Genomic DNA, 15,237 nt, shown 5'->3' with positions numbered 1-15,237 from the left:
CAGTGACAAACACCAGACTTTTCAAGGTTCCATTTTTTGTTGCACCATTTCTATACTCATCTCACTAAACATGCAGTTCTGCACAGTGCTTTTCTTCATAACCTTATCTGTCTGGTCCTCACTATGCCTTTCCTGCCCATACAAAAATGCTGAAAAATTTTACTGCTCATTCCAAGCATTCTTGCTACATTCATCCGGCATTAGACAGTGACAAAAAAATTATTTAAACTGCAAACTAATCCTTTGTTGTCCTAGCCAAATTCAAACGCATTATTCTTACTCACATCTTCCAGTTTTCATCTATCTATCTGTCTAGAGTCACAGAATGAGAAACAATTGTCTTCAGACTCAATCGGACATGCACAATACTACTGCAAGTAGTGCACAAGGATGCACCGATCTCCACAGACCATGTGGTCCTGTCACCATCACACACACACTAAAGCCATCTGAAAACACCTCTACTCCCTGCAGATCTTCACAGTATTGTTGGCCAATTACTGCTCCATGTTTCAGCATGCACAGATGTACTCTTGCATACTCTCTCGATATTTTGAGGTAAAGTGGTCCTGAAATGAGACTCCTCCCTGCCATTGCTAACCAAATGAATTAAAAAACGAAACAATTTTTCAATCACAAATCTCAAACCTAGAATCACATTAAAAAAAATTAATTAAAATTGAAAAGCAAAATTGAAAGCAAATGTATCAAATAATGACACATTAAAGCTTGCCTTAAACACATTTCTCATATGCAATGCTTGATATTTTATATAAGTATGGTATTAGTTATACTTCACTAGTTGCAGACCAGATCCTAGGCATGATAAAAAAATATTTCACAGAAACAAGAAGTCTGTCCAAAAAAGGAGGTGGGGAAAATATGTTATTTCCTAGAACACTAGTCAAAGAAAATGTTCCTGATTAACAGCATCACTATTCTCACAAACAACCAGCTAAGGAGGCAAGTTTTCTAAATTTTATTTAGGTACCTTAACAATAGGTAGGTTTTGGTGCAGGGAATTAAATCAAGTATTTGAAAATTAATCATAATGAAAATATGCATGCAGTAAGGTGAACCAGGAGCCCATCATCATTTACATAACATATTTTACAGTTCTTTCATTATATCTTGAAGAATATAACTTTATTAATCTATCAACATTGATGCAAAAAAATTATTTTGAAAATAGAAGCCTACAGTGTGTCTAACCTACCTGTAATAATAAAATGTATTTTAGAACAAGGTCTAATTCAAAATTTTAGATTTTAATGGGACAATTATTACATTAATATCACCAGTTAAAGAGAATAGCAATAAACCATTAAGGTGATTATATGAATCACTACAGGGCTATGAAATGGGAAACACAATGAGCTTCAGCTGTATTTGAAATTTTGAGAACTTTTAAGTACAGTATTCTATGCCCACAAATAAAATATTTGGAATAGATTTTGCACTTGTCAGGTACCAAGAGGTTATGTACTACTATTAAAATGGAATAAACAGAACTTGATAGATTTTTAAACACGAAGTTGTGACAAACATGCTTGTACACTAGATGAAAAAAATCATATTAAAATAAACAAGAAGAAATATTTAAAAGATTAAAAAGGTATACGAAATCTAGGATAAATATTACTACTGAAAACTGTGGGAAAACTAGATTTGCAAGGCTTGTACTAGCTAGATTATCACAGATGAGATTTCCCTCTACTAAAAATAAGGGTTTTTTTAAACACCAAATAAAAATTATTTCTTCATAAAAGGCATTTAATGTAACTATTTCCAACTTGAAAAAAATAAAGCTCTTGAACTAGAGCCCAATATTTAATTTAATTGCTTTCCATTGCACATCTAAGGAAGAGGAATTATGACTACTCTGTCATCTACTTGCATGCCAATGGACTTTTGTATTCCCCACTGCACCTCAAGTGGCCTGTAGATGTTAGAAAAGGCAATGGAAACACTGTTGGAAAGAAGTATTTTGGCCTCTCACAAGCAGTACTTCTGGAACTTAACAAACTGCCATGCAGTTTTCTTTCCACTCACCAGTGAACACAACCAGGCAGCTGTGAGTGCCAGAGCCATGTTCTGGGGTCATCCAACGTCCTCCCAGGCCCGGTTTCCCCAGCTCTGAAGGAAGCCCTGGACGCCCAAGATGAGTTGCACCTCCAGCCCCACCTGCCACCTCACTTGCAGGCTCAGCAACCACAACTCCTGGCACAGGAGATGTTCAGCTCCCAGAGAAGACAACACCCAAAAAAAGGTGCTGCTGTTTCCGTCAGGAAAAGCCAATAGTCAACGGACAAGAATCAACTTTATGAGCCAGCTCATAGTAAAAGTTTCAATACAAAGACAGTCAGAACTTCATAAACTTGTGATATGCTTTGCAAGAAAATGCTAAACAATAACCCAGTAGAAATTGCAACAGTCAGAAGCTAACTAAACCCAAAATATTTAGACAACTACTAAAAGTCATGATCACTAGGTAGGGTTATATGCAGACATGACTTCTACAGATTTGAAATGGAACTTACAATATTTGGCAGTGGCTAATCCAAATGTTAATTACCCTCTGTAACAAATGCAAAGTGAAACACTATTACCAAAAAACCCCCCACCCCACACTCAAAACCCCCCCCACATTTTCCTTGTCTAATCACATGCACAAAGTACAAGGAGATAACACAGAGAGGAGACTTGCTCTTAGCACTCCTATACTTTTGAATACAGTGAAGAAACAATGACTTGTTATTTGGGTCTTTGGCAAATTCAGATTCCCCTTCCAATTTTCTTTCTTGAGAGTGCATCGCAATTTGATATAAGAAGAGATTTGGTCTTGCTTATCTTTTACTCATTAAAACACTTACAAAGAGTGACTTCAAAAAGCTCTTAATTCTATTTTGGACTTTATCTAGGAATAGCACCATGAAGTCTTCTTTTAAAATTATTTTAAAAAACATTCCTTCTCTAAGATGGAAGGCATCCACCTTACTCAAAGACATGCTACGGAACACTTCAAGCCAAATACTCCTAATTTTAATTTTGTCAGGTTTTTACAGATTCTGACATAAAATTTCCACTACACTTTTCTCTCCCACTATCACAACCCCCATCCCTCCACCACTGAAGCAGCTGGAAGACTGATGCACTAAACACAGCCCTGTAAATTATAGTATGTATGAGATTAAACTTAAGCCTAATGCTACAGTCAACCTTCAACAGCTGAGTTCTATTAATGGACACTCCTTAAAAGAAATCCTTATTGGTTACTATTTAAAACTACAACTCTATTAAAATCTTGACTGAAAGAAATTACATGTGATATGTATTACCCATCACTGCCAGGACAACAACCCCTAGTTACGTATGTACTGCATTGTTTACCACGATTCATATGAAGTAAAAAAAATACAAAAGGGTTCACTAATCAAATACTATCAATGAATACATGATGTGGAAAGAGATAAGCTAATTTATAATGACAGGAATTTTGTATAAACTAGAACAATAAGACTTCAAGTGCACTGAAAAGCCCAGTGCCATTATTACTCTTTCAGTCTCCTTCCTATGTGGATTTATTTAAGATCAGCATTGTAAAATTACAGCACAGTCAAGGCACTGTAAAGAACTTAATAGAAAACATCAGGGAAAAGACAATTAATTGATGTTTCACTTCCAGACTTCAATTTCATACACGGGCCCAGAAACAGGGGGAGGGTGAGTAGGTTACTGTGCTGAATAGCAACTGCACACCTGTGGCATTCTGTTCACTGCTGAACATCTTCTCCTGCAGAATACTTACTCCTCTCAAATGCACAATCCTTTCAGACTCAACTCTCCCAAGAGTTTTCTGCTTTCTCATTCAAAGAATCTTTTGAATGAAGAAATTTTCAATTATTGACAGATCAACCTAGGGCCAAGTAGGCAGCTTCCTACTTAGACTACTCGTTGACCTTGTAACTCTATATATCATACCTCTTTCTACATCTGCTTCCCTGTTTTAGGCTCTGTCACTGATGATGAATTAGTAACAACAAAGAAGAAAGCCATTTAAGCAATGGGATGATAGTAGAAAATATATAAAAAAAGCCAACCCTATCAAATGTTGTGCTACTTGCTTCTAAGAAATCGGGTCAGCACGGCTGAACACAGCTCCATTTTTAATTCACATGCTAGACTAAAAAAGAAAGCACAACAAACTCCCTCCAGCCTTGAGCAGGTCTCAGCAACCTGCAATGTGAAGACATAAGATGTGGCTTTTAACATCAGATGCACATTTTTCAGTCCCATCACAGTTCATCCCTTGGACCTGGGTGTTACTCTCTACATTCAGGTTTATTTTGTCTGGTACATCTCTGATGCAAAAAGCATGTGCTGTCTTGCTTTAGCCTGGGTTATGGTGTGCCTGGTGGTTAGGAGATTTTCATCTCTTAGGAGGTGGAAGGTGAGAGAATAGCTCCTAGGTGGTAAGGCTACTAAATCCAAGTATCTTGCTTCCTGGACAAGTAAATACAGAGAAGTAGGATTTTGTTGGTTTCTTTCTTGAATGAACATACCCTTGTCAATCTATCTTTCACTGAAAATATAAAAAGGCTTAGGACTGTTTGCAGCCCTGAATAAGCACAGACAATACTGAGGTGACCAACACTCTCATGCATACAAGCAGCTATGAAGAATTTTTCTTTATTGCCTCATTTGAATCAAGTATTAAAATGTCAATTGATTATTTTATTGATCTAAATGCTTTTCTGAATCTGGCTAGACTCTATCAGCAGTTAGGATATAAACAAAGTAACAGAGCAAACAAAGACAGAATTTGCATTTTTGCATCTATTCAGAGGCTCAAGAACTGCTAACAAAAACTACATCAGTCCAAGAATATGTAGGGAAAAAGACGAATTCAAAGGACTGCTGGTTCAGTTTTGCCTCTTCAAGGGTAATATTGACTCAAGCTGGATGGTCCATGCAGGGATGTACTATCTAACTTCTACGGGAATGGCACAAAAGATGGCTCATGACCCCAGTTTCAGTGTCTGCCATTATGCTGGGCTTGGAAATCTTGCACTGACACGGACATGACAGACCCCCATGTACCACCGCAGCAACTACAGCTCAGATTTTCATTGCTGACAGGAGACAGGTTTATGCCACTGGCTGTGCTTTTGTCTTGAGGACAAGATTTCTGATAGAAAGATTGTAAAGCTACTGAATTTTTTTTTTGGAAACTAGTAGTTTCCAATTTAAAGCAATGGAAATGAAAGTTGCAGACAAAAATCAGCGTATCCTAGGCAGTCACCTAAATAGAAATGGGGATATAAAGTACACAAAACATTCAATTCCTTCTGTCCCCACTCCTACCAAAAGAAAAAGAAAACTGGGATTCTTGTCAGTCTAGCTGCTACTGTTTCTGTTTTGAACAAAAAACCAGAGGAATGAGACCAATTTTTATTATTTTAATTATTTTATGCAGCTAAACACAACCATGTGACAAGCAGAAAGTTATTTAATCAATAGTGATATCGTGTAACAAGGTTTGACAAGGCTATGAAGAGAGAAAATCGCAGTAACAGAAGGAGAATCACTTAAAATGTCATTGTCCTTGAAGGGCACAAGAGTGCTCCCCCTGATAAAAGGTACAATGCAATGGGTAAAATATTAACAATTGCAAAACCCCAAACATCTGTATTTAATAAAAATCAAGGCACTGAATAATTGAAAATATAAATACTGAGAATCTCTTAAATGTGACAGTAATACCTGTATCAAAATCCTTATGCAAAAAAGATGCCAACTAGTAATGTTCCAGCTAGTTTTAAAAAAAGCAAATAATTTTTATTCACACTGTAAGCTCAGCCTTCTTGTTTTTAATCATGATTCATCAAATTGTAATGCACAACTGGCACAATGTAAAATAGTTAGTCTGAGTAATTCAAAATATATAACCTCTCTTAGGAAAATAATTATGATATGGAAAATAATTTATTTATATTCTTCAGTACTGCATTACTTTCTAGTTTGTTTTTCTTTTAAATGACACTTATATAGTCAAACAGAAGGATAAAAAGGAAATATCCTTTTGCAACTTTCATGAGGACATGAAGATGCCAACCCAAGGATTTATAACTCAGAACTAATGAAAATCAAGTGCAGGGGTTTTTTTCTTTTTTTTTTTAAGGAATAAAAATTTCTTAATTAGAAGCCTGTTAAGAGAACCTTAGAGACAGGCAGGATAGATAACAATAAGCTTCCAAAAACGAAATTAGCAAAAGAAGAGGTCTTCATGGTCATTTCTCCTTGACCAAGCAGAACTGGTTTCCTCTGTATGCTACAACTTCATCAAATGAGGATCTTAACTATTCAGTTCATTAAAATACCATCCACAGTTTTGGAAATTGTTCCAGAGCACATTTGGAAACTTGCTTTGATGGTTATACTGCCATTATTGTTTAATCAAGCTGCATTATTTAGGTTGGTTAATTCACCTCTTCCCCCAACTTTATTCTTTATTTTTAACACTTTCCCTTCATTAATTTATTTCCTCACATTAAAAGTAAAAGCCAAGATGTTCTGACAAGCTTTCTGTATGTGCACTGCTTGATCTTCACTATGACAGAACTACCTTTTATGAGAGGTTTTCCTTTTAACAGGGAAAGACCAAAGTTAACAAGACTATTACTGTACAAAACATTAATAAAAATAACCAGAACTGTACCTGATGCTCTTCGGTCTAGTAAAGAACAATGCAATAGAAGAATATGAAACTTTACTCTTTCTGAGGCCAAAGGGAAATGGAAATGTTTCTTGGAAGATCATACAGGTGCCACCTTAACAAGTATTTAACGATGACACAGAATTAGAGTTAGCAGAAGTCCTATGGACAGAGCTCAGTATCGGCTGCCAACCAAAAAGTCTGTAGAAAACAGATGTGTTGGAGAAAAAAACCTAAACAAACAGGAAGAACATTATTATACTTCAGTATTGTACTACGGTACCATATTTTGGTGCCCCAAGAAGTGCTCTGTATCTTCACTGAGGTTGGCACTTGGGAACAAATTAAAATTTGTTAAAAATCAAAACTAAAATTCCTGACATGTTAAATATACTTAAAAATGCTGCAAGCTGCATAACCAGACTGACTTCTCATTTCAAACTACTTTGTGGAGGAATAAATACAACTACATGTTTGCACATTAAAAAAAAAATAAATCTAAGATATTGAACCACGGCAAGAGGTTACTAAAAGAAAAGAGCTTCAAAGGCAAACAACAATATTTCAGTGCTATTGTTGATGACATTATGTTATACTACTTTCTAAGTGCACAATAATACTGAATGACCTCAAGAAATTATTTGATATACATGGCTTATCCAGTAGCCTATAACAGCAAGACTATTTCAAGTGGGCTTATGTCATATGTACATGAATGGTTTAATCCTTACAAACGGATATAAATGTTTATCCCACAGATACAAGAATGTGAAACTGCTCTTAAAAATAATTCAGTATTTCCCTGACTTAGGGGCTAGAACACGTATACTACCTTGCAACACTGAGCTTTACATTGCATTCACTACATATATTCTCAAGTACACCAAGGTAGGCTTCTAATTAGCCAGATCTCTACTTTTACCTTCCTGATTTCTACTGTCTAAGGTTGTATGATGTATTGCCTCCCATTAAAAATACCCTGAACTGCAACCAGATTTTTCTCATTTTCTGCTTGATATCCCAGGAATCAAACCCTTAAAAGTTAAATAACATCTGCCTCTGTAATCTTCACAACTTCCCAGAGCCAAGGATGGTTGCCACATGTCTGAAATCAGAGGTAAATGAAACAGTGGGTCTTCTTACACTCCAGAGAAAGGCAAATGCCAGCAACGGCTCAAGAGAAGTGTTACAAAAATGTTTGCTAAACTAAGCATTCCAATGCTGCTCCAAAGCCAAGACCTTCAAGTTACAATGCAGGGAACCTAAAAACATAAAGCATGTGTCTGGCATGGACCTAATTCCTTACTGAGAATATGGACAGGATCTTACCAGGGATATTAGCAACAAACCACACTTTGTGGGAAATCCTGGGATAGATCTCTACAAGACCTTGTCAGTAGCAATAAAGACTCCCCATGACACAGCCTACAAGAGCCAAAAAAACAGTAGTGGCTTCTAATGCTTTCTCATTCCATTGCCTGTGTTACAACTTTGAAGCTGCAATTCAAGACATTTATAATAATGCACTTCATGGTAAGTATGACAGTCTAAACACCTCAAAGCCTGCTGACAGACATGCTCAACATCCCTGAATTTACAGATATACTGCTGCATGCTCTAACTAGTTAAAGAAAATCTGATCCACCAAATTGATTGTGTTCAAAGGTGATAATAGTCTAAATAAAAGAGAAAATTAAATATTCCTGCTTCACAGAAGAGCCCTGTGCAGCCAGAATCAATGTCTCAAACAAAGATTTCTCCAGACCTTTCTCAATGGACTGTTGATATCATCACATATACAGTGAGAGACTATTCAGCCACAAGCAGCTCATGATTGATATATTTTCTAATAGATTTTTTATAATTTTCTAATCAGACAATGCAACTACAGATCAATTAATAACATCTACGTGTAGCTCTTCTTTAGATCTTATTTCTTATGAAAACAACTATATGTTAGTAGATGCATTTCACATATACAACAGGTAGTACCTTTAACAGATTAATTTTTTGAAAATAAACTATTAGTTATTTTACAGTAATTCTCAAGACCTCCAAGAAACCTTCTGTCTTCTAAAACTTCTTTTATATGGTTTTAGTACATCACCTTTACTGTTTTTTCTTTAAAACAAAATAATTTATCTATATATTTAAAGCTCTTTCACAGGCATTTCAGCAATATTCCTGTACATCTTTCCTGAAACAAGTCTGACTAGATTAAGTACAATCTTCAAGAGGTAACACCTTTGGTCAATTATTTTCAGTGTTTTCCTTTTTTTTTTTTTTTAATAGAGTCTATTTTTTTTTTCAAGTCTTTATTGACCGTAGGCTCTTAAGACAAGCAATTCAGAACTAAACATTCAATCATCCAGTGTAACAAGATTGCTATAATGAAGGTGAAGTAAAAGGAATTGTATAAATAATGGAGTAATGGAGAAAAGAGAAAAAGAAAAAAAGACAATAACTCACAGGATCTTTGCAGTTTACGGGCAATACACTAACATGGATGACAACTCGTTACTTACAAAGAGCTCAGAAAGTCCTTTCTAACATGGAGCAATTTACTCTCATCTAGAGGTAACATCATTCCATATGCCTACTACATGAAAACAGGACCAACTTTGATACTGTTCCCCAAACCAGGCCACGTCCAGGAAAGAGCACAACTACGGAAGGCAACAGCAAGGTGTTACACAGGTTCTTCTGTTCTGCAGCACATCATTTACTGATGCACAGTTCAATGTTTATGGTACCCTCTCTACCTATGACCACATCCAGAGCAGCTTTTCTGTCACTGAAATAATCATAAGCTGGGCAAAAAAGAACCATAAGACCACGGGTAAGAACAAAATTTTGAAAAATAAAATAAAAACAGCAGGATGGCTTCTTGAAACAGTAAAATCAACACCTGCCCCCACCATTAAATTAATAAGCCCTTCTCACCCTATATTAATACTTTTAGATCTTTTCTTATTCACTGGATATTTTACTATTACCATTTTTCCACAATTATTTCAATCTAGGTCAAAGCTGGTGGCGAGTCATACAACTGCCTCACAACATGAATGCAGCTGCTCCTGGTTGGTTGTCAGCAGTGCATCCATACAAACGCAAGGAAGTATTTTGGTAATACATCTTTAAAAGTAAATAAACTTCTTTTCTGTCCATCCCACTTACATTTTCCCCTTACTGAGTTGCTTTGCTGTCAAGAAGACAGAGAGGGGTGTATGATTTGTGAAGTTTACTTCTTATATGCAGGCAAGGAAAATCTCGCTGGGCTTTTTTTTCCTTAATGCATTTAATTGATTCCATCCTCAGTATTAGCTGCCTTTCATTATTATGCAATCACCTTCAAATTATTTTGATTAAACTAAATTTGATTAAACCTCATGCAAAGCTAAGCTATTCCAGTCACATTTTGCAATCCTTTAAAAAAATAATAAAGCAACAAAAAAAATCACCACAGAAACAAATCACTGAACAAATAACAAATAAACCATGGGATAAGTAATAAATAAACCAGACTTTGGGATGAAGTTTTTCAGAAATAATTGAAAGTAGTTTGTTAATCAATACCAAAAATTTCTAACTGGAGTAATTTTGTTTGCAAATACTCAGCATCAAAATTGTCATCTCACTGTTGTCATACTAATTCAGAAATAAACATCTGCATATTTCTGCTGCTTCTCAAGATTCTCTTGAAAAATATTAATTTAAGAAACGTGACTCAAAATGCCAATTACATAAAAAACTAAACCCTATGATAAATATAAAAATAAACCCTATATGTAGCTATGGATAAATCCCATCAGAAAACAATCCATAACATCCAACTTCTAGTTAATGTAGGTCAGTATCACAGACCTCACTTTGCAGCTTTGATAAAAGACAATCCAATGTTAGGTCATAATAGTTTTAGCCTAGCTAGTATCTAACTAACAGGATTTATTTGTTGTAATAGGTTAATTTAGTATAACAAGTTCAATGTGAAAAGCTCAGCTTCTAGAACAACTAATTTAACTTCCTCTACAGGAAATACGCTTGTTTGAAGGCATTGCTGGCATTTTCTGTGGAAAGAACACAAGATAACCAGAAAAGTCTATCTGCAATGCCTCTGTCATGATCGTATGCAATGATTCTTAAGAGACCCATAAGCCAGTTTGGCACTGTAATTCAGGAAAGAAAACATGCACTTACCGCAGTGTGACTGGAAAACCTGTGGCTTGACTACCTGATTGCAGATATTGCACACTACAAGATAGAAATCATCATGAGCTGGATAATGGCCAAATAAGTGCATATCTGTGGGAAAGTTAAAAATATATACAAGAATTAGAAATTGTGCTTTAAATATATATTAAGAAAAAAAATTGAAAATACTGTAGGGCCACTACTGTTATATTAATTTATACAAAGCAAATTTATACATTGCTCCATAAGAGCTTCTTACTAAAGAATCTTAAAGAGATTTTTTTTCCCCTCTTCTGGGTCTTAAGGTCCTGTACTAATGCTGCAGTCTCATCCCTCAGTCTGAATCAGAACACAGGCTGCAACACCTTTGTCTTAACACTCACTGCCAAGAAGTGGAATAAGCATTTCTGTATTGGTCAACTGCTCAAACAGTAAAGCAGTATGTTTTTAAAAATCTCTACCTAAAGATCCTTTTAGGAAACAAGTTGCATAAGTTATGCTCCATGTTACAATATTCCAAGCTTGACCACAAATTGCTAGAGAAAGGCTCCTGCTTAAAAGCTAGTTATAGTAATCAAGGTCAAGGATCCTACAGCTTAAAATACAGTCAGGAAGTTCATAACATGACATGAAATTTCTGATTCTGTGCAAATGCCCTTCTCTAGTTCCAATGCCCTGTTGTTTGTCCCCAACAAATACTCCGGGAAGAGACAAAGTTGGTTAATGAGGTATTTCTCGGGTGATGGTATGAGGAATTTCATGAAATCCAAAGATGGGTTCAGTCAGACAATGACAGGCACTTGTCCCTCTCAGCTGAAACACAGAGTGCAATACATGCATTCTTAAGCCATTACAAACAGAGTAAAATGGGCTTAAACCACTAATTGAAGGCCTCAGAGCTCTAACATTACAAGTGAGGTAACCTGTTTCACTCTGCATTGCTATAACTTAAGAACAAGCACACATACTCATCCACCACAGCTTGGCTTAGAGGGCGGAAACTCCGGTCACTTTTATGCACTTCAGTGGGATCATGTCACCATGTCCAGTGTTGTTAATGAAGGTGTTGCTGCATTAGTAACCCCATGACAAATATCGGCCCCACAGATCACACTACCTCTCAAGACAGGGCAGTGACATCTTTATTTAAAGATGTTGTAAAATTGCATTCCAGTGTTATTCAGCAGCATTTGAAATCTATTACAGGACTTGCAAATGCAGCTTCCGACTCAGATTGAAACATCAACCTGCCGCCTTTTAAACATGAGGAAAAATGAGAAGACCCTCTGTAAAGACAAACATGTACAACAGCAGCTGTGATTGATGAATATCAACAACTAAATCCTGCTTTTCCAGTACATCGTGTATTTCTAAAAAACAGTGATTCCTTTCAAAAACTGACTCAAGCAGGTACCTTATTTCATTAGTTCTTAACCAAAGCAATCATTTTGGCCCTAGAGCTATTTTTATAAGCAATTCTGCCGTGGCCTGTACCACTGTAGGTAACATCACTGCTCATGAAGGCAGTTGTTCGCAGGATGAAGTGAAAAGTGTCTTCAGTCCCTGGAAACCCAGAGGAACAAGACATCCCTCTCACAGTAATTCAGGCAGTACCACTAGCAGATCCAAAGAGGCTCGTTCAAGCACTCTTGGGCACAAACCAGCCCCACCAACCTGCAGGTATTTTACAGTATGATATGATATGAATCGTTCCTTTATCCCCTGAAAACCAAAATCTTCTCTCTGTTACTGCTCATATCAGGCTATGAAATCCAGTTCAAAGGTTAACCAGTCATGACCCCTTTGCAGTGCTGGTCTTGGACTAACCAAGCCTTTAAATACAGCACAGCCAGATGAATGCAGTCAACACATTCAGCTTAAATTTAAAAGAACACCAGTGGTGAGGTGTAAACTCCTTTGGTGTAGTGTAAGTACTAATGAAGCTAAAACTACAAAATTAGATTAATTCAAATCCTCCTTACTGATAGAACAAATAAACAAAACTATGCAGGCACTACAACTTCCCTGTTTATTTTATTTCTTGTTTTAATGTGATAAGTCAGTGATCTTAAAAATCACTTTACATTGGCAATTCTTAGCTGAATAGTTTTGATCGGAACCTACAGATTTCCACTAATAGCACTGCAAACTCCACAGAAAGGAGTATTTCTTCTGGATATGATTTGACAAAAAGTCTCAGCTCAAAAACATGCATTTAATTACAATTATGAAATATTTCAAAAATGGTTAAAACATCTCAACAACTTAAAATACTTTTTTTTTCCTGTTGTTTGAATAGTCCAGTGACAATCTTCTTATGAAAACATACAGACTCTGCCCTTTGCAAACACGAAAGTCACTATTTTTTTCCAATTGGAATTCCTTAGGTTCATTTAACCTTCACAGCTCTGTATCCCAGCCTTTAAAATATGCCCAGCTCTGAGGCATCTAACGTCTGGCTGGGTCTGTCTGAGTTTTTATGAAGTCTGTCTGCAGGGAATAACTTAAAAAAACATAAGGTATTAATACTGGAGAAATCTATTAAAGTACATAGGTGGAATAAGGAATCAGGTTAGTTCAGAGGGTCACAGAACCATCTGTGTTTTCACCAGGCACCACCAAAACGACAGAGCAGTGAAGGAAATGTCCTGGTATCTGTGAGCTTGCTCCACAACCCTGGCAAACACCACTGCACCCAATGGGAAAAGAGCACTGGATAAAATCTGAGCTTTTATCATACTGTGGCAGCAGAGGTTGATATGCACTGATGTTTAGAAGAACACATCAAAATGCTGTTGTGAGAAACACAGCATCAAAAGGATGCACAGACATAGAGTAAGTGACATCCTGAAACAGCACTCTGGAAGTTTTCTCATTTTGCAGCTGCCCAGAAAGAGCTCAGTGGAGATGCAAACATCTACTGTAAATGGGAGTTTTCTAATATGAACTGAAGTTATTAACCTCCTCTCAAAATCCACTTAAAATAATCCATGAATCTCAAGGACACAAGTTCATGGGTTGGAAATAAGAATCACAGCACACAAATATACTGTTATTATTGAATCAGAACAGGTAAAAGCTTAAACTAAACACTAACTTTTAGATTTTTAAGATTCCTTAAAAATCTCACTATGCAGGGGTTTTTAACAGAGGAAAATTCATCAAGCCCAAACAGATTCAACTACCTCTCCTAGTTCATCGATGTTAACAAGATTGGCACAAGCCTGTTTTCATGATTAAACTCATGATTTGTAAGCACACGCAGCGTATATATAAATTACTTTTTAATTGAAATTGCATGAAGTATTAATATTGTCTCAGTACAAATTCCAACTGGGGATACACTTTATTGGATGTAATAATATTACTAAAGCAATCCAGATCAGAGAATTTACAATGAATAAAGCAAGGAACGTTTGAAATGAAAAAGAAAGTAGAAAATATAAACAACTATATATGTTTTTATACACCTTTTTCTGTTTTAAATAAGAATAGTTCAATGCTCCCATGTCCTACTCAAAGTGACCAGGACTGAAGGGTTTTTCTGGATGCTGGTATCATTCTTAGATCAGATTACAGCCATTTGACAATTTACACCTCCTGTGTGCAGCAAGACAGACAATGGCCTCTCCAAACAAAAAATTATCTTCTAAAGGCTACAATCACACCTCCCTGCCTGCTTAGGCAGAGCAATGGTGATAAGCTTTTCAGGAAGGACTAATTTTGGGGAATGAAAACTTGTGTCTCTAAAGCTAGCTCAGGAAAGACTTCATGGGAAAAGACCACTAAAGAAGATAGGCTATAAGCAGTGAATAAGGTGAGTGACTATCAAATAATACTGAAATAGTTTTCAAAGTACAAAGAGAACAGGAGGGACAGAAAAGTAACCGCAAAGAGTATTTATTTACTACCAAAAACTGCATTCCCCCCTAAAAGTGAAACATAGTGACCATGGATGGCATGACTCATCCACACTGGCATGGTGAGCTCTCCCTGAGCCTGTGACCTCTTTGTTCCCTATGTGTAAATACAGAGAGACACAAGTCTGAGACACAAAGGGCTGCCCAGCCCTTTCGCTGGGTAAAAGCAGTCCAGAGCCCCCCTCACAGTTACCTCATTTTACTGGAAGATACTTCCAATATATTCAAAGTAGGCTCCTGACAGCAAGAAAGAATTGATAACTTGTTTTTCAGTACCCACACACTCTTCAGAAGTGCTATCTACACATATCCCACTCCTCACAGCACTGAATCGTCATCCCCTCAGAATGAAATCTTTTGCCCAGTCGCGTCAGTTGATACCATACAACAACAAAAGCCCTGCTTGAAGAT

General features: G+C 36.4%; 1 protein-coding gene across 6 annotated transcripts in view; it reads right to left on the bottom strand.

The window, feature by feature from the left end:
• The window catches only part of ATXN7L1 (ataxin 7 like 1), a 115,644-nt gene that overhangs the window by 64,539 nt on the left and 35,868 nt on the right, over positions 1-15,237 (bottom strand). For 5 of the 6 annotated variants that reach the window (XM_064656340.1, XM_064656339.1, XM_064656346.1 and 2 more), the window contains one exon: positions 10,913-11,017. The exons of the other annotated variant lie outside the window; for it this stretch is intronic. In XM_064656340.1, coding sequence (XP_064512410.1) covers positions 10,913-11,017 — 105 coding nt within the window. The remainder of the gene's footprint in view (positions 1-10,912; positions 11,018-15,237) is intronic. 6 annotated transcript variants of the gene reach the window in all.

Source organism: Pseudopipra pipra, chromosome 5, assembly GCF_036250125.1.
Source record: "Pseudopipra pipra isolate bDixPip1 chromosome 5, bDixPip1.hap1, whole genome shotgun sequence".
NCBI lineage: Eukaryota > Metazoa > Chordata > Aves > Passeriformes > Pipridae > Pseudopipra > Pseudopipra pipra.
Note: the sequence above shows the minus strand (reverse complement) of the source record. Positions and strands in the feature narration are given on the sequence as shown.